Source organism: Idiotropiscis lumnitzeri, chromosome 15 (assembly GCF_059441095.1).
Source record: "Idiotropiscis lumnitzeri isolate Australia: NSW breed Sydney's pygmy pipehorse chromosome 15, RoL_Ilum_1.0, whole genome shotgun sequence".
Lineage (NCBI taxonomy): Eukaryota > Metazoa > Chordata > Actinopteri > Syngnathiformes > Syngnathidae > Idiotropiscis > Idiotropiscis lumnitzeri.
This window is the reverse complement of record NC_142405.1, coordinates 646221-665993: the sequence shown is the minus strand read 5'-3', so window position 1 is coordinate 665993 and position 19773 is coordinate 646221. Positions and strand designations below refer to the sequence as shown.

The following is a 19773-nucleotide window of genomic DNA, read 5'->3' as shown; positions in this document are numbered from 1 at the left end:
GACAGCGACACCGCCAGGCAGCCAGCAGCAACAGCAGCAGAGAGGCAGCAGCAGCAACCAGGACGGACGCACGCACGCCAGCGAGGAAGAGAGGACAGAAAGCAGGGATGAGACCGGCCTCGTCCACTCGCTCAAGGAGTGTGTGTGGAGGCGGAAGAGGAGGAGAGACAGGGGGGAGGGCGGGAAAAGGGAAGGAGGCAAGAGAAGGGAGGAGGGGGGGAGGAGGGGGTGGCCACTGTGCTATCCGCGTCTGTCACAATGTGTGTTGTCACACAGTCGAAATCAATTTGCCATCAGGACTGTCACTGTGGAACAAAGAGAGAAGGAAGCTTGCCAGGTCGGACACACTCAGAGAGAGAAATGGACAGAGACGGACGGACGGACGGCACAGGACGGACGAGAAGGCTGTTGGAGGCAACTTTGCCATCCTTCAACTCCAAACAACCCCAAGATTCAACTTCACATTTCCTCACCACAAAGTCCCCCCCCCCCCTCATGAAGTCATCTCAGCTCGAGGGATGCTAGCTAAGCGTAAATTAGCAATGCATTTTTTTTTTTTTTAGGGATGGAAATCTCCGAGCAGAAATATGAGCCACCCGAAACGGAATTTAAATCACATCGATTGAATTTGTAGAGTTTCAGTTGAATCATTGCATTGAGGAACTGCATCCGAACTGTACAAAATCCATCCAATGAACTTGAAATGGAATTTAAAAGGATGAAATTGACTTCAACTTAAACAATACAAATGCAATTTATGTGATTCAAATTTAGTTTCTCTATTCAAGTTGAGCGATTCTAATTCAAATATGAAGGCTTCAAATACAGTTTGTGGCGGCACGTGCTCCAGCCCAGTGAATCTCCCTGAAAAAAAAACTAACAAAACAAAACAATGACAGCAGACAAGTCCAGAATGACAAGCAGCGATGGGCGAAGCTTGATGACACTCAGAACGCTCCCCCCCGCACCCCCAAAACACAGACAACATACACGTCGACTGACTGCACAGTCATAGGAACAATGTTATTCCTGCACCAGCTCATATTTCAAAGCTCGAGCGAAGAAAGTGACTAACGCGAGAGAAAAGGACAGACAAGAGGGGAAAAAAAAGATGCATTGAAAAAAATGGACAATTTGAAAACGTTGCTAGATTTTTTTTATCCCACTGATGGGTTGTGAGAAAAGTTTTATGATTAAATTTGGTTCAAAAGGTTTCTTAAATAGGAAATCACACACGCACACAAATAAATGATCAGAGATGTAAGGGAAGTTTATAAGACTTGACGTAGAACCCAAAAAATGAAGATGTCAAAAGGTTGAATTTTTTTTTTTTTTAAATCATTGACAAAAACTTGTCACTAAAAGTACTCTTTTAAATTCAAGTGAAATGTAAAGTTAGTCATACATGCAGATGCAAAATATTTTCTGGTATGACTAATAGTCAATCTTTATTTTAATGCTGCATTCAAGATCTGCTTAAAAAAAGATTAGCTGCCACAAAGACAAACGATCATTTTATCACATTTTTCCACCAGTGTGCAAAAAACAAGTCACGTGTCAGTTGTTGCGATTTACATTCGATAAAAAAAGCTACATTTGAATTCCTTTTTTCAAATGAGTCATTTTGCATGGCGCATTAGATTAGACAAAGAACGCCACTTCTAGAATATTCAAAAGGACTGTTTTGAATGTCTCATGACAGTGACGTGTTGTTCTTTTGTGCCGACGAATTCGTCATCTTCTGTTTTGATTCCTCCTTCCCCAGTAGGGAGAAGATTTTATTTTCAAATCTATTAGTCACGACGCAGACGGGAAAAGACTTACCTTGTGGCAAAGCGGCCGTCATAATCCTCAATAGCAGGCTGAAAGAAAAAAACAAAATAAAACAAACAATGATGTCAACTTGCCACCAGGTGTCAGCAAAGAGCAAGAAAGCCTTGAATGCAAGCGCACATTGGCCGATGTTCTCTTCAGGCGGCCTACTTGTGGACTTGTGTGGACTTGTGCCCTACCTGAGTACCAAAGCCTGCCAGACTGTAAGGCCGGGGGCGGCTCTGCGCCAGACTCTGCGCCAACAGGCGGGCGGTCAGGCCGTAGTCGGGTGTGGGCAGCGATTGGTCGCTCTCCAGAAGGTTGCCCGTGCTGCTACTCTTCCCGTGATGCAGGCTGGCCACACAGGACGAGAAAAAGCCTCAGAGCACGGCTCGCCACCCGTCGGTGGACTAAAGCGACATTTAAAAGCAAGCAATGGGGAGACATTTTACTTTTTTTTCAAAAAATAATTAACCAGGGGGCCCGATGTATTGCTATTATTTTAAGGAATTAGTTACTTGCGGAGGATGCCGAAAGCAGCCACCGAGGCCAAAACAAAATCTGACACGGAGTAAGTCTTTGTCGCCACGGTCGTGTGGCGGTTTGAGACGTTGCTCAATTATCAAGCAAGAAAACGTCATACTTCCCCCCCGCAGATCGACACACGTGCTTACAAGTTCCAAAAAAATGCCTTCTTGTTGCTAGGCAGACTTGACAGAGCTCAAGTGAAAGTGCCAAACGCACCAAAGGCAAAAGTGCCAGCCCCACACACAAAAAAACGAGTCACAAATGAAGCCGGCAACATTCGCCATTTCGGTGTTGCGCGTCGACAACCCTGACAGAATTTGGGAGAACAAAGTCGAGCCGACATTTTGACAGCGTGGGAGGCGAGCAAGTATCAGCGGCAGAGCGGCGGCGATGCGAAAGGTAAGCGCTGAAAGCGACGACGGGGACGTGACGTGACAGGAGCCTCTTTCGCAATTAGCGCCGGCAATTTGGCACCTTTTCGGCGTGCGGAATATGCCGTACTCGGAATTATTGGGGCTGGCTCGGGAGGTCGGAACGGAGGCAGAGCAGCGGCTTTGTGAAAGCGGATCGCTGAAAGCCACGACGCTGCCCAACGTCACAAACATTTTTGTTCAAGTCAGGCAAAAATTGTGAAAGAGGCTGCAGACGCCCAACGCGGAAAATACTGAAAACCAAAAAAACAACACTGCTTGGGTGATGACAGATTTATTTTGATGAATCACTGCTCCGTATTTGATATCAATCAAAAATGGGGGCGGGCGGGAACTATTTCCAACTGCCGGAGCGTCCGAGTCGCCGCTGCTTACTTCACTTTGAGCTTCTCGCCGTCGGTCTCGGGCAGCACTCGCGTGTAGGAGAACGGGAACCAGCCACGCCTGGTCGAAACAATCGCAAACGGCGTTAGAAAAGGCGAGCCGAAGCGGCGGCAAGTGGCGTGCGACACGGTGTTTACATTTTGTTCTTCTCATTCTCGCCGTAGTGCCAGCCGTCGCGGGCCTCGGGCACCAGCAGGGTGATGACGTCGCCCTCCGAGAAGCTGAGCAGGGTGCCGTTGTCGCCGGCGGCGTGCGAGAAGATGGCCTGCACGCGGGAGCGCCCGTTCTTCTCCAGGCCCGCCGCCATGGAGCTGGACCGGGGAAGGGTCCGCGTCTCACCTGAGGGTCGGGGGCCAACAGAGGCTCAAGGACGGAACGTCGCGACCGGGGGTCAAGTGGCCAGCTCTGGCGTTGCGCAACATCTCACCCACGGGGTTCTTGCTCTTGGCGGGGCCCGGCCTGCGGACGGGGAGGGTGTTGGAGTAGACGTCGCTGACCTGCCTCTGAGGTTGCGCCTGCGCCTGCGCCTGCGCCTGCGGCGACGAAGGCCGGACTTGGGACAGGGTGCCTCCGTCCGTCCAGTATTCCTCACCGTGGACTCCCGTCGTCCCGTTGACCATGGAAATGCCGTCGGGGCCCATCAGCCTCTGCAAAGGACGCGCAAAGCGTGAGAATACCAAGAACCTCGCAGCCGGCGGGCGCGTGAGCTCACCGCCTGGTGCCCGAGGCCACCGCTCATGAACACAGCCAGCTCGGGCGGCACGGGGAGGGGCTGGGCTCCGGGGATGGGGTCCGAGATGACCAGGTTGGACTTGGAGGTGTGCGGGGGGGCGGGGCCGGCGCCGCTCACGCTGGCCGAGCCCATCTGCTGGGCCAGGAGCACGGCCCTCTCCGGGAGCTTGTTGGGGTCGGAGCAGGCCTGTTGCCACACCGGGATCTTCTGGGTCAGAAGGTCTTTGCCCTGCAAGGACGAGCGAGCGGTCAACGGCGACGGCTGTCAAATACGAAACCGGGCGGCAAACGTCTCCGCTTGCGTTACACGTCGACATTTCGGAATTCAAGGGGAGCATTTGGAATATAGAACAACCGAGTACATCTTAAGCGATCCGCTAATTTGCGGACAAGCGTCTGCCCCCCGTCGCATGATCATCGAGACGACAAAGTGGAAACGATTTCACGCAGAAGCCAAAAACTAAAACTGAGCAATTTCCAATTTCCAAGTCCAACGTACTCGATTGCGTCTCAATCTCCCCCAAAAAAGACAACCCGCCGCTGAAAAATCTTTTTTTCCCCACACGGCTGCTGCGTGACGTCGAGAGAAAAGCCGGCCAAAGACGGCAGTCGCTGAAAGAAACGTGTGCATCCTTGACCCTTTGCACGCTCGTGAAAAAACGCTGGCAGGCATCGTTGCACAACAACGGTTCCATTTTTTTTTTTTTTTCCATTTGTCCTCCTTCCGCTGTCATCGCACACGGCTGGGAAAAACACAGCGGGCCTCCTTCGGGACGTTTGCTTTCTTTCAGGCGGTCCCACGCACACGCACACGCCCACGTCCGCATTAACGACGAGACGGCGTGTTGATGATGCTCGTCAAGCGGCATCTTCGCGGCCGCCGGTTGACGCCCACTCGCGGGACGGATGTCTTCATTAATGAGCCTCGTTGCTTCAAACGGACGACGTCGTTTTGGAAAATCAACTGCCGCTGTTGACTTGTTCCCTCGTCGCCGACGTCCGTTCGGGCCTCAAAGGTGCAACGTTGGATTTACGACGTCAGCCCGCCGTCGGAACGGCTTTTAAATGAGCTTCGAGCGAACGTGACTTTTAATGAAACGTTTCCCGACGTGCTCCCAAAGCGGGCGGACTTTTTCCAGCTTATTCCAAAAAGGACTCGTTCAAAAGCGCATCGGCGACGTCTTCGGCCGTCGCCATTCCGGCGCTTTTGATCTCGCTCCGGCTTGTTGGCGCTTAATTCATTTTCTCACGTGAACGCTTTGTGGAAACGTGAAGAAAAAAATGAGCCAAGCGCATGTGGAATGAGACTCTCGCGGATGAAAACCGAACCGCTCATGAGTCGGATGTCGTAACAGGACCGGAATTTCGGCAGTCCAAATTTTTTTAAGTAACTTGATTCGACTTTATCGAACAATTTGTGTTTTCCTTTGGTGGCTTTTCAAGGGCAACCCGGCCGGTCTGGTGAGTACCTTGCCATGGTAGGCGCTGCCGTTTTTGGCCACGGCGCACTGGCGGTCCACCAGGAAGCAGTACCTCCGACGCTCCTCGGAGAGGGCCGTCTTGTAGCCGTCGGCGATGAAGGTGTCCAACTCCGTCTGCTTACTGCTGATGGTCTCCACAAACTGCGGGGGAACATTTTGGACTTCAGCATACAATCAAAAGTATTGTCAAATTCTGGCTTTTGACCTCCAAATATTTGTTTTGTATTTTGCTTTTAATCATATTGAAAAGAAAAAAAAAAAAAAAGGCATTTTTGCACAACTTTGACTGCGATTTTGAATTTTTGTTTTCTCCCGTCAAAACTTTTTTCCTTGGAGTTCTTTCACCCAAAATTTTTATTGTTTCAGAGCGTTTTGAGTCATTGTTGCCATTCCTGTTCCAACTTTAACCTCCGAATATTGAATTGGCCTTTGTCAGCCCAAATGTTTGCTGTTCTTGCTTTCAGACGCCATCCTGCTGGTCTTTGTGTTCGCTCCCACGCCAAGTTCACGCACGGCAAGACCCTCAAAAAGGTCAGCGGCGAGCGGCGACGTGGCGCTCCAGGAGTCAGACGCTCGCTTATTTTCAGGACATTGAGCATGAAATGTGGACACTTTTGGTCGGGCCGTGAGCGATTCGGATGTTTAGATAGTTTGGACAAATGCACTTGTTTTTATTGCTTGTATGCAAATCGGTTGCTCTCGGCAACCGCAGTGTGAAAAACAAAAGGATGCCAAATTTGGAAGTGGACGGAATGGCAACGTTCATTTACTTCAAGATTAAACAATCAATTCTGTTGTACGGATTGCAATCCAGTGAAAAAAACCTTTTATTTTAGGCCATTTTTTTTAATATCACCGAATTGTGTCATCCAATCAGCGGCGTGTGGACTTGCTGTATTCATTTTCATCGTAATCTAAAAACGATACGGAATGAAGTTGAACAACAACCTTTTGCCAAGCGACCACCACAAAAGCCGCAAATTCATTTTGCTCCCGAGAGCGGCCGGATCTTCGTCCGCGCTTGCTCGACACGTTCCGATCAAATTAAATGCTCCCAATCTGCTTCTCGTGCAAGCGGCTGACGACTTGAAAATCTTTCACCATTCTTCTTTTTTCACATTTCACTCATCTGCTGTGTGAAAGCACTTTTTCGACTTTTGCTATGACTCAGCCCACAGTGGAAAAAGGTGAAAAATATGCCGCCGTGGGCACATTTAAGAGCAGTCGCGAGCGAGCGAGCATAAAAAAAAAATTGCTATTAAAATGATGGCAGCCCCGCCGACGACCTTTCCTCTTTCCTTTTCCCGCTCTGTCGTGCTTTCACAAAAAAAGGGAGGTTCATAAGAAGCCTAAAAAAAAAAAAAAAAAAAAAAAAGTCCCGTTCCTCCGAGCATTCTGGAGGTCAGTGAAGTAACCCAAGACAATTAGCGGCGCGGGAAAAGCCCGAAGCGCTCCTCTAAAGACGCGGCCTCGGTCGGGTTACATCCCGGCTAGGATGTCTCGTTGCGCCAAAAGGTCACCAGGAGAGAAGTGGAACTGCGACGACTCCCGTTGGCCTTTTGCGGAGATGACCAAAAGCCGCGAGACAACGTTGGACGGAAAACAAAACGGCGCAAACGTCGGCTCGACTCAGCCCGACAAAAGCAATCAAGTCAGCCTACTTAAATGCTTCTTGCTGAACGACTTGCCATTCGTTGCTCGTCATCATTTTGGGATTGAAATTTATTTGTTGCGAGCAACAATTTTGAGGTCTCGTACTCATGGAGGCCACCGATACTGAAGGCAAACAATTCAAAATGGGACATTGAATGAGTGCGCCGCTCGGACACGTCGGCAAATCACCCAAAAAAAAAAAAAAATGGTGTCGCTCGTTGTCGTCGGGCGAAATGGCGCATGAGCAAATGTGCGCACTTTTCATATTTTGCCAGCAAACATGATTCCGGAGTGCAAGGATGGATGACACAAATCGAAATAATCACAAGTAACGCGAGATCAGGTTGATTAAAATTCTCAACGGCCACCGAGGACGAACCACCGCCACACAACAACGCTCGTGATCAAGGACAGAACAAAAAAATAAATAAAAAATGGAGACGAGTGAACCGAGATGCGAGATTGCAGTGGAAAACGTTCGTTGGAGAGTTCCGAAGCGCTGCTGCTAAATCGCGTCTTCTTTTTTGTTTTTAAACGGAATTCGCCCGCCCGATTAACGAGGGAACGCCGAGCATTGACGGCAACTTTTCTTGCGGGAATTCAAAAGCGTTCCCCGGCACCTTGAAGCGCGGAGCATCTCTTCCTTCATCATCAACACACTTTGCGGAAAAGAGAGAGAGAGAAAAAAAAAGGCGCCTCAGCATCATCTCTCGCAAACCTTTTCTTCTTCTGCTGCACGGAAGTTATTGAACGTGAGCGTGCGGCAGATTTTGAGTTTTTTTAAATTGACTTTCTGCCGGCAACCTCGGTCCACTCGGCCAAAACTGTTTAGCTTTGCATTTTCAGATCAACTTTATTCGGCTGATGAGATGGTGTGTGTGTGTGTGTGTGTGTGTAGGCACACCCAAAATGGCGGCGAAGTGGTGAAGACGCGCTATCTGTTTCCAGTGCGAGACAATGAGAGCATTTTGTGATAAAGGAGCGGAGGAAAGAAAAAGAAAAAGAAAAAGAAAAGAAAACAAGAGCGCATGAAGGAGGATCTTTGCCGATGTGCTGATTTGGCCGCTTCGGAAAGACGCTTTTCCCAACACCAGGAAACGACCCGATTGCGACGATGTGTTGACTTGGCAAACACCGACGTGAACGACGGACGGGAAACGTTCCCTCGGGCGGCGATTCGGGACGACGCAATTAGCCCCGCGAGGCTTCGGGCGATCGCCGCGCCGCCTTTTCTTTCTTTTCTTCACAAGTGGGAGCACGACGCTCGTAAATATGCGAGACGAGAGCGCCGAGTCATCGGCACGTTCGCAAACACAATTTGATCAAAAGCAAACACGACCGATCGCGTTTGTTGCCCATTTATCGATTGATTGTTTTCTTGCAAAAAAAAATAAATCATTCTGGATTTTGTCTTCCAACAACGCTGACATGCGAGGACTCCAACCGAGCAAAGTTGCGTCGTGCGAAATGCCGGCGGCTCACCTGCATCTCCTTCTCGCCGTACTTGGACGGGTTCTTGCTGCCTTGGCTCTTCCGGCGAAGCTTCTTCAGCTCCCCTTGACACTTCTCCAGGCTCTCCCCTTTGTTCTTGTGCTCCACTTGGTATTTCTTCAGGGCTGCCTGCAGACAACCCGCAAAAAAAAAAAAAAAAAAAATGGTTTGTAGCACGTGCAGCAAAAGTTGAAGTTTGGGTTTCACTCAAAGGGCCGTTAAGAGTGTGAAAGTTGACAAACGCAACAAATTGCAGTCAGAAGTCAGGAAGCAAAAAAAAAAAAAAAATGTTGCAGTCGATTTTTATTGATGGCGTGCCAATTTGAAATTTGAGCAAGATTGTTGCTGGACCAGATTTGCTTCTGCCGTCCACTTGAAACCCCATTTCACACTTTTCCGTTTGGCGGTCAATCGCTTGAAAATTGGTGGGCGTGTCGACTGTGAAAAAGTCGCTAGAGGTCATTCCTGAAAAGACACATCAAGTCTGCCATTTTTCTTTTTCCCAAAAAGATCTTTTATCGGCGGGTGTACGCAGACTTTGATGGCTCGCCATAAATCGCCGATAAAGGCAACTCCGCAATATTTTAATTCTTGTGACTGAAATCCAACGGAAGAATTTGTCCGGCGGACGATGACTCCGACGTCGCTAATCGAGGTTGCGCTCGTTTTCGGGGGAGCGTGACAATTAAGCACCAACGATCGCACTCATTTCATGGCGGCCATTAACCAAGAATCGGAAATTTTGTCTCGCTTTAGATCATGCAGGCGATTGAAAGCATTTGTTTGCACTGGGAGAACAATTGATTGGATTTTCTAGAACCAAACGATGAGGCAAATGCAGGAGCCATGTTTTAGAATTTGATGCATTCTGTTTCCTCCCTGATCACTTATTTATTGTTGAAAAAAAAAAAAAAAACAATTTCCTGGGTTGCACTGGCTCTGTTGCCATAGCAACTGGGCCGACACCGACACGAAGCCGGAGTGGCTTTCGTGCACGAGGCAACATTTTCGGCGGCGCGCTCACACGCCAGCCTCGAAGATTCTCGACGACGTGAGTTGACAATGCGAAAATATTTATCAAAGATATCGTTGGCAGACGAGCCGGCTCAGCTGTGCTACGTCCGTCCGACCGTCCGTCACCTCGTCCTTTTGCATCAAATCCAACTTGAAAAGATCTGCTGTGGAAATTGAGAGCGAGCGAGCCTTGCTTGAGTTTCCTCACCGTCAGGTAGCGAGCATCCAGGTCCACCTTTTTCTCCAGCTCCGACAGCAGCTCGTTGTGGAAAGACTTCAGCTGGGGGGGAAAAAAAACAAAAAGTTCCTTCATGAGGATAATAATGAGGGGAAAAAACACAAAGAAATGAAGTCAACGGCACTTACAAATTTGTAATTGTGTTTCATGTTTATGCTTGCAACGCAAACCATCCCCCCCCCCCCTCAAGACGAATAAAATGCCGTTCGTCTCTTCCAGCCGACCACGGAAATCACCAAGCAAAAATCGTGGCTCTTATCAATCGCGCACGGATGAAAGCAAACACGGTGCATCAGCATTTATCCGTTATGCCGCACACAAACGCAACTTTCAAGTTCAGGTCCCAAATTATTTTGGTTTTGGCTTGAACTCACATCGCATTCATTTTCAATAAAGTTCCATTTTCAGCTCTTGTACGTCTCTTAGAATACCAACCATCTCCTCCAGCTGAACTTGGATCTGTCTGTGGACCTCGGCCATCTGGAAGAGCACATCGCCTGCACACAAGCGGGAACGCACAAACATCAGTCAAAAAGACACACTCGATATCGCACACACACACACAAGAGGAGGCAAGTCAACGTGCACGGCTCATGCGAGACGACGGGGCAACAATGGAGGAGCTTTGTTCTCTAAGGTGCACGATAACACGACCGGGTGGAGTCGAAACAAAAGAAACGACGCTCTTGACCCGAACAAGCTGCAAGCTTGAGGCTTCGTGAGCGTTGATGTCCAACTTTTCCCGAAGAGAATTAAAAAAAAAAAAAAAAAAAAAAAGAGAGAGGGCGACCCATGCAGCCGGAGCGAGCGCTCCACTTTTGGGATACGTACAAGCTGCCTCCTGTCAAAGTGCAGCACATTGGCGAGGGAAAGGAACACAGAAACATTTGAGACCTGCTGGAAAGACAGAGGACATCACGTGAGACAAACGCACAAAGACTTCCAGGACCGGACCGGACCCCCCAAAAGCCCCTTTCCACTCAACTTACAAACAAAAATAGTGCAGCAACATATGCTGGCAGACAAAAATATTCTTTAGCAAATATCACTGACACTTACAGCTTGCTATTTTTTTGGGGAGTGTCAGTAGATTTGAGATATGATTGTTAACAAAATCCAAAGTTCTTGCAAGTGGCCCAAAAGGGCTTTGGGGTGGTCACACACAAGACGCAATGGACATGAACTGCTCCGAGAGAGATGAAGAAGGCGGGCAGATTGGAGGAGGCGAAGGAAAGCAGCAAGGGGGCGTGGCTTAGCAGAAAAAGTATGTGATGAAAGCTGTTGGAAATGTATTCATGACACCGGCTGAACCGAAGATCAAACCGAACAAAAGAGTTTTCAAGTGCATCCAAATATGGTCGAATCATTTTAAATGATCGCAGGAAGTTCTTTAAAAACACAGGAAAATACTTTCCATTTGTTTGTTGGGGGAATATTTATATTTGTTGGCGGCCAACTTCAGCTTCAACAAGCAGACCAACAAAAATTTCTCGATTATTGCAGATTTTAAAAGAGCCAAAATCAGCTGACTAAATGACCCGATTAGATAATCAATTAATCGTTAAGTTAAAACGCACACAGAATTAAAAAAAAAAAAAAAAAAGGTCCTCCGGCTCTCGTCTCCAGAGTGACATTTTGGCCCTCTTAAGCTGCTGACAAACTCATCCACGATCACGCAGACAACTTTTGGGCTGAGACACTTCGGCATTCTGGCGGTAGCTTCAACTCGCCGGATCAATTATTACATAAATGAGCAGCCATCACGCACGCACGCAAACCGGCAGCAGCACAGGAGTGTCTGCGAGATAGAAGAGCAAGAATAAATGAATCACTGTCGGATCTCCTCTCGGCGTCCGTTTTAATCGCCGCATGGCGTAGCGTGCCGAAGCTGAGATCAACACGAGACGTGCAAATCGTTGCCATGGCAACTTCAATGGCAAAAATGAACAGGGATCAAATACAATTGGAACGCGGCGGCGGCGTCACGTGAGAAATATGAGGCGGCCAGGACGCCACACGCAAGAGTTTCCGACGCACAAAAAAGTGACACATTGCAATTAAGTGGGACGAGACGGTCTCAACAATCAGCTTCGGTTTCTTGACAATAATGAAAACGCTGGAAAAAAAAAAGTGGCCTGTGATCACACACATTTGAATAAATCTTAGAAATGAAAATGTAGCAACTGAGCATCGTACGAAAAGGCGTTGCGCTTGTCCCAGGCGCCCTTGAACGCAGCACGGCTTCAGAAAACAAAGTCCTGCTTTGTGAGTTGGAGGTGCACCCGCAGCCGCACGACGAGCAGCCGCACGCCGCCTCGACTGCTCGTGTAACGCGGAATGCGGATCACTGGCCAGGCTCGAGTCGCATTCCCTCCACGATTGTCATGGAAACGGGAGAACGCCGGGGTGCGGATAATCCCGTCCAGCCACACTCGAGTCCGGGTGAACGCGCCCCGCCCAACGGCCGCATCGAAACACACTTCATCTGCACACGCAAACGCAGAGAGTGCGATAAACTCGGGCTGAACCCGAGTGCCGCGCTCTCGCAGCCTCTCAGAGGAGACGACTACAAACGCATGAAAGCGGCAGAAAAGATGCGAGGCCTGCCCGGGCGGCAGCAAATTTGGGGATGTTCCTTGTTTGGAAACCATGCACAGCCTTCAAAATGTTTGGTTTTTCTCTTTCTTTCCTCATCCAACAGTCAACCAGAACTTTTGGGCCAATGCTACAAGTGGTGGCTGGCTTCGAGTCTCTAGCATGAGCATGTTTTGTGCTCCCATTTGGCGTCAGCTTAGCAGCTAATGCCAAATGGGAGCACAAAACATGCTCATACTAGAGACACGAAAACGGCACCGAAGGAGAAAGGAAACGGACTCCCGAGGGCCGGCCAGCAGCAGCCGTCTTGGCTCCACTTGAAAATGGCAGAAAAACACGCGGCACTGAACGCAGCATCTCCACGTCGACCATTTGGGCTTTCAGTCCGTAAACAGCAGCTCGTCACCTCTCGTCAGGAAGCCGGCGAGGGCGAAGGCCGCGTCCCCCGACTCAAACTTGAATTACTTTGCAACGCCACCCACGCGGCCGTCATATCAAGCGCTCATCCTCGTCGCAAGACAGCGCGACCGAGATCAACGACAAGCACTGCCATCGATTTGACAAACGTAAAAGAAATGAGGACGGAGAAGGTCTGGGGGGGGGGGCACTCAAGGTTGAAATTTCGATCGTTCGTTTGTGGCTCTTGTCAGCCTTCAACATGGAGGCAGCTTCACTCCAAAAACATTCGATTGTACAAAACGGCCCTTGTCGTCGCTGCGGCAACACTGACGGACCGTAAGAACAAGTCACTCTGAGGACACCTCACCGGGTCCAACACAATGGTTTGCCAAAGGCGCAGAAAAGACAAAATGTTGCTCCCTAAAAGCAACGGCGACAAGATGACTCAAGCGACTTGAGCAACACCTTTTTGCCACTCCCAACATGGCGCTCATCGCAGCATGTTTGCCTTTTGCGCCTCGTGGTGAGCGCACTCGCCCTCCCTCAACGACACAAAGCGCACACACAGGAAGATGGAGATGACAAATAAATAAAAATGTCAACGCGCCGGTTGGGCGGCAATTTGCAAGGCCGAGGCGACGCCGGCGGAATGCGACGGCTGACAAAGTGCAAGCGAGCGCTTTGTGGCAACGCGTCGCCAGAGCAGCAAGAAAGTCGACGGCCGCTCGGAGGCGAGGGGCGGCGCCTTCCCGTGATGCGGCGCTCGCTTCCGAAATGGAGCAAATAGGCGAAGGCGGGGACCCTGGGGACGACGACGACGACGGCGACGACGGCGAGCTAAGAAAAGAGCTCCTCTGCTCCCGTTTAATCAGGGACAGGACAGGTGCCGAAGGAGGAGGCCAAACCGAAAGGCGACCGGGACGGCAAAGTGCCTCCGGAAGGCCTCGTGCACGCCTTGGACCGGGAGCACCGAACCCATTTCCCCCTTGAGAGGAATTGACCCGGCCGGCCCTGCTGTGCAATTCTCAGAACAATAAAAAAACCTCAGAGGAAGAGTTCCAACACGTCACGATAATAATCGCAACCATGGGCTAAATTGGGCCGTTGCCGGCCTTTCTCAACAATGAGACGGCCCCAAAAGGGCGAGGCCTGCCGCTTGTCTTCAAAGGAACAGAGCAGAGCGCTCGGTCACTCCGGCGTAAATCGGCACCGGGAAATATAAACAAGAGTGGCCGTCCAGGAATGTGCTAAACGTCTTTATGGGAGAAATGAGACTGAGGGAGGGTGGGGGTTGCACAAACAGAGGGGTGTGCGTGTGTGCGCGCGTGTGTTAAAGTGACGGGCGATGATTAGCCCAACCGGAGGAGGAGGAGGAGGACGCGTGGGCGGACGAGTGTCGCCGTGGTGGCGAAGCACACGAGTGGATGAAAAGAGCACTCGGACGGCACCAACACAAAAAGATTCGTGCGCGAAGCATGGAAGCATGACCATTCATCGAAATGGAACGCGGCCAAACGAAACACGGCCATTATATTTGCGGCGAGCCGACCGTGAGGAAGATTACAGATCAGATTTGCTCCCGAGTGACGGACGCGAGGAATAAAGCCGTCGCCGGCTGCGTAGGAGGACCCGCTTGCTAGCGGTTCTGTTTACCGACATTTATGAAAATAACGTCAAGCACCCTCAAATTATATTACAAGCGCAGTGTTCAAATGTGATTAAATCATGCAACCAAAGCTTCACGTGGTGCTTTTCTGGAAGAACTCTTGGGAGTCGACAAGAGCGACACAAGAAGTTGCTACTTTTTTTTGGGGGGGGGAGTAATAGAATCAGACGGGTCGGAAAAGGCCAAACGAGTTAGCAACACAGATTAGCCGCTGGCTTTGTCGCCACGCGGTCGTCATGGAAACGAAAACCGTCCGTGACATTTGAACCAGACAGAAGCAACTCGTCGCCTCCCCTCGGAAAATTGACACCTGGGGACTGGTTGCAATTGTGAGGAAAAAAAATATATATTTTTTATTTTACTGAAACAAATTATTTGGTGACATGGAAGTGGCTATTACCATTAGCGATAGCGTTAGCCACTGCGGTGGACCGTACAGACTCGGTTAAACAACAATTATGAATACATCATCGGAGTCGGAAATGCAACGACATCCGCCAGTCAACATCAAATTGGACGCTTTTTATCACTTATTAAATTGCATTTGAAAAGCCGTCGGATGCCTCAGCAGCCTATTCGACTAGCGGCTAGCAGCTAGCTAACACTGAGAACCGGCGCCGCATTCTATTTTGTCATCCGAATGACTTTTTGTTCGCATCCTTCATCCGGAATTGAAGATGATTTCAGGATGAGGCGTCGATGCTCGTGGCAACCGTTTGTGGCGGAAATGTAAAAAGTTCAAAACAACGCGCGACCGCAGGAGACGAGTCAAGTCGGCTGCCACATCACCGCCAACAATTTCAAAATAAACACTAGACGGATTTTTATTTGGAGCTTGGCCTCCTCCATGTTGGTATAAAGAAAGCATTTCCACGGCCGGCCAAGTGAAACGCAGACGCGCTCACCCGCAAGCGTACAGCATGCAAACTCTTTTTGAATCAAACCGGTCCAACGGGAAAGCGAGCGGCACGCGGAGGCCGCCCTCCCTTGCGCACATGGGCTGGACCACAAGCGTGGCGTTACACGATCGAGCTCCAGGCGGGAACGCGCAGTGGCTGGAAAACAAAACATGCGTCCTCTTCCCTCTGGGCACACGGCGCAGAACTTTGGAACGAAACAAAAAAGGCCTGCGATTCCTTTTTTGGGACGCGTCGGAAACAGACATGGAGACCGTGAGTCTTTTGTCCGAGATGAGTCATTGTGACGATGGTGTTCCTGAACGCCGCTTCCCTCCAGGCGCCTTTTCACTCATCTGCCGAGCACCTCCCAACGCTCGCGTGACACACAAGCCACTCAATCGAGTATCGGCAAGTCGGTTCACGCGCGCCGCTCCTTTTGACATGAGCCCCGACCGTGTGTGTGCAAGGCGCGCTTCGACACGTCAAATCTGGATTCCCGATCGGAGATTGCACAGGCCGAAAGAAAGCTCGCCCGGTGCGGAATCTTGCGTCGCTCTCCGAACTGCATCCACAGCAACAACGAGAAGGGAAAAAATAAATAAAAGAAGAGGCATGGCGCACATGAACGAGAGGAGAGATTGTTCATTCTTCAAACAGTGGCTGATTTCCCCGCGGGCCGAACGCGGCAAACACGGCAGTCGCTCCGAAAGGGAGCAGCTGTCATCCGTGCTGTTGACCGCAAACTCAAGTCGCTAATTGACACCGAGGGTCCCGACGGTCACATTTTTCCAGGAAATACATCAAGAGGAATAGTTGGGAGGAGGCACGACCAGAACTTGCAACGTCATGTCAGAAACACCCACGTGCGCCGATCGCTACCTAGCGACACGCGCGAGTGCGTGTTCGCTGCTTGACAGGGAGCGATGAAACATGTCAACACCGCTGAGTGTTGAATTCAACAAAGGCCAATGGCAAGGCATCGCTGACAGATCATCGATTGGCGTGCGGCGAGTTCAAAGTCAAGTCGTCGGCGGACTCGCATCCGAACCGGCCGAACCAATCATCGGGCCAACTTTCAGCATTTGGACTCGCTTCCGATTGTTGCGAAATGTCGATGACATTTTGCGGTCTGGGGAGTGTTAATAACGCGAATGTCAAATGATGTTGGTCAGTCGCCACGGCAACGAGCTAGCAGTTATCTTGGCTTCTTAAATTTCTTCTTCTACTTTGCCCCCCCCGTGGCAAAGTGCTGCCTCTCACAGGTACTATCTGGTTTGATGTTCTTTCACTTCATTTGGGACTCAATCAGCATGACCGCCACCTGGAGGACGGGAGGGCCATCGAGTCGTGGCTCGACGACTTCGTAAACCGATTGGAGACGATTTGATTCGACTTTTTGCTCCCCAAAAATGTCTTTGTGCTTTTGAAGGGCTAGCACGCAAATTGTTGATGCGCAGAGAACTTTGGAGCGACTCACCCAAATCTTTGGATCCTTGACTCTCGCTGGCCAGCTCGCCCATTCTCACCAGAGCATCAAAGTAGCCTTTGGCAGCAAATGTCACATCTGTACAAAGAAGCAAAAAGCAACAGCAGCCATTTTTTGCCGTCGGGAAGAAAAACAACTCAAGTGATGCCGCGGCGTGATTGTTCCCATCTTGTTTGCATTTGACGTTCCTGATTGCCATGAGATGATTAGCATTTCCCAGCAGGTGGTTTGGCGCTCATGGGGGCCTAAAAACTATTTTCCGTTTCCTCCGAGACACAATTTATGATTAGAAGGGAAATTGGTTAAGAACGCCAAAATGTTCGCTAAATTAGCTTTTTGCGTTCGCCGCTGACATATGCGTCCTCAAAACGTAGCGTTTGTGTGTTTTAACATTTTCGATCACATTAACAGCCAATTTCATTCATAATGTTTAAAAAAAAAAAAAAACGACGGCGACGACGGCGGGTATGTTTTATCGTTGAGTTCGGATCAACGGGCTCATCCTTCCTCACATTATCAAACGTGCCCGTAATTGCAATCCGACTTCCGCTCGATAACGATCGCACCTTTTTCGTGCTCGCAGATACGAATGCGTGCAGGCGGCGGGCTCCACGGGAGATTGGCGGCGTGCGGTAAGAGCGACCCGGGGGGTCCAGAAACATTTGAATTTATGACCTCCGGGTTTGTTTGTTTGTCGTTTTATCCCAGCGGCCCGGAAACTTGACCTCCATTTTCTTTCATCTTTTCTGGCCTCGACTTTGAGGTGAGAAGCAGAAGGAGCGCAAGCGGCCTTGCAAGCCGATATCTGCCGGCTGTTTGGCTGACAGATGCGCGGCCGATCAGAACAGCGCCGGCGTGAGGCGTCTTCCTCCAACCCTTCTCTCTCCCTTTTTTTTTTTTTTTAACATCTTCGGGTGTGCAACGACTTCAGCTTTACAGATGCCTCATTGTAAGTTTCAGGAATGGCGTCGACCACGATACGTGGGGCTATTTGTTAGAGCGGACGATTCAAGTCGTCTGCTTCGGATGGAAAAAAAAACGAGTTGCGCTCTTTATTTATTGGAAGCAGAATTGGGCCACGGCAGTGGAAGCCAAAATTGGATCAAATACGCTCAAAATGAATCATGAACGATCACTGAAGACGTGCCGGCACGCGTCAGTCACAACTAAAGTGTAAATGACATGCATCTAATGCGGGAGGCCGCTTTATTGCTGACAAAAGCACTGAGGGGATGCGTGTGCGGTTCAACGAGACATATGGAGCGGATTACGTGGAGTTTAAATTGGAGGAATGAACAACAATGGAGCTTTTGCAAAGCCACACCCCAGAAAGTCACACGGGCCAATCACAACGCAGGCTCATCAAGCGAAGCGATTGGCTTCCGCCGTAAACTCGTTTGAACGCCCGGTCGCCGTTCAAATCTGCTCCATTTCATTTTTTTTCCCAAAATGGATCTTTAACCGAATGAAAATGTTGAACAGAATTTGACGATTAATTGATTTGCGTAAAACGCTGACTTAGCGTTATGTCGCCTCAAGATTGCAAGTCTCGATGTTCCGACACATTTGAGTGAGCCTGATTTGTTCCGTCGGACGACTGCGCAATGAAACATGCGGGCCACAAAGCGAAGAACGCAAATTTATTTTCTACCGCGCCGTTCGCTACTCAGTCAACTCGTTTTTGTATTTATTGCATCGTTCGCGCTTTCGGGATCTTTGAAAACAGATTTGGGGACGATGATGTCACCACAGTTTTTTTTTGGTCTGCTCAGGAGGTCGCCCACTTATTTGGACGGCTGGCGTTGGGAACGTGTCCGACAATTTGAAATCAACGGCAGTGATTGGAGCGGCAAGACATTGTTTTGATTTTCCATTTTTTCTGAAATTAGCGCTTCGGGAATTGCGAGGATTCAGCAACGACACGCGAGCAATAGCATGGCGTCGTTCGCCGCTTGAGCGAAATGCTTTTTGGGGCGATGAAGACGAAGACTCGCCTGGCGAAGCAAACGAGGCGAGCCGCATTGATTGGAGGAGAGCGAGACGGCTTTTTTATTGAGATTTCATTTCACCATGTTGGATTTCTCAAGAGTTACCAAGCAGGGGGTCCGGTCAATCCCAATCGTGGCAGCATATGGACGCAAGGGTCTGCCCCCCCCCCCGCCAACAAGAGCCTCTTAGCGCCCCTCGGGTGGAGCAGATCTTGCAAAGTGGCTATTTAATCGCTCAGGGAGTCCGTCTCCATCCTCCCACTGTGTTGTGGATTAGTTATCGCGTGTGTCAATCGGGGGGGGGGCAAAACGGAAGAACGAGCTGGTGACGGCAGAGTAAGGCTTTTATTCCAAGGGTGTCGAGTTGGGCAAATTAAGGAGCGCGCGCTCGCCTTGATTCATTTGTCAACCCGCAGACAATTGTCATCACTTGGCATTCGAGGCTCTTTTGTCTTGCTCTTAATATTAATACACCTCCACTACAATAAAGAAAAAAACAAAAAACAAACGTGGCTCGGCCTGCCCGTTTGGCAGCAGGAGAATTACTCTCCTTTTTTTACGTCCTTCAGATAAAAAAAACTAAACAAAAAAGGCAAAGGGAGGCAAGTATCAAGGGAAAGAAAGCCGCCTTGGCAGAGCGCCTGAAACCCAAGAAGAGAAATAAACGGACTTACTGGCGAGGGCCTTCTCGTAGGTCTTCCCCATGGCAACAAAGTTCCGTAAGCAAGGGTTGAACTGCTCCATGATTGTCTGAAAGACACCAAAGACAAGATTTATGCAGGACCTCGGAGCTAAACAAAAAAAAAAACATTTGGAGGCGTGAATGCTCATCAACCTGCCCGCCCATCAAGTTGGTGAAAATCACGTTCTGCACTTCGGCGCTGCTCTTATGTCACAAAAAATGAGGACTTATACAATCGCAATTTCAGAGCCCATCGGTGAGTTTTAAAAAAAGAAATAAAAGAGAACCAATCGA

At 49.7% G+C, this 19773-nt stretch overlaps 1 protein-coding gene across 5 annotated transcripts in view; it reads right to left on the bottom strand.

The window, feature by feature from the left end:
* The window catches only part of baiap2a (BAR/IMD domain containing adaptor protein 2a), a 35143-nt gene that overhangs the window by 4722 nt on the left and 10648 nt on the right, over positions 1–19773 (bottom strand). For 4 of the 5 annotated variants that reach the window (XM_088316860.1, XM_088316858.1, XM_088316856.1 and 1 more), the window contains exons 2-13: positions 19472–19547; positions 16801–16887; positions 10200–10261; positions 9735–9806; positions 8504–8641; positions 5357–5509; positions 3868–4116; positions 3583–3802; positions 3293–3494; positions 3147–3215; positions 2013–2166; positions 1825–1862 (exon numbers count right to left, since the gene is read on the bottom strand). In XM_088316860.1, coding sequence (XP_088172986.1) covers positions 1825–1862; positions 2013–2166; positions 3147–3215; positions 3293–3494; positions 3583–3802; positions 3868–4116; positions 5357–5509; positions 8504–8641; positions 9735–9806; positions 10200–10261; positions 16801–16887; positions 19472–19547 — 1520 coding nt within the window. Of the gene's footprint in view, positions 1–27; positions 306–1824; positions 1863–2012; positions 2167–3146; positions 3216–3292; positions 3495–3582; positions 3803–3867; positions 4117–5356; positions 5510–8503; positions 8642–9734; positions 9807–10199; positions 10262–16800; positions 16888–19471; positions 19548–19773 lie in introns of those variants that run through there. The other variant, XM_088316859.1, reaches the window with a different exon arrangement.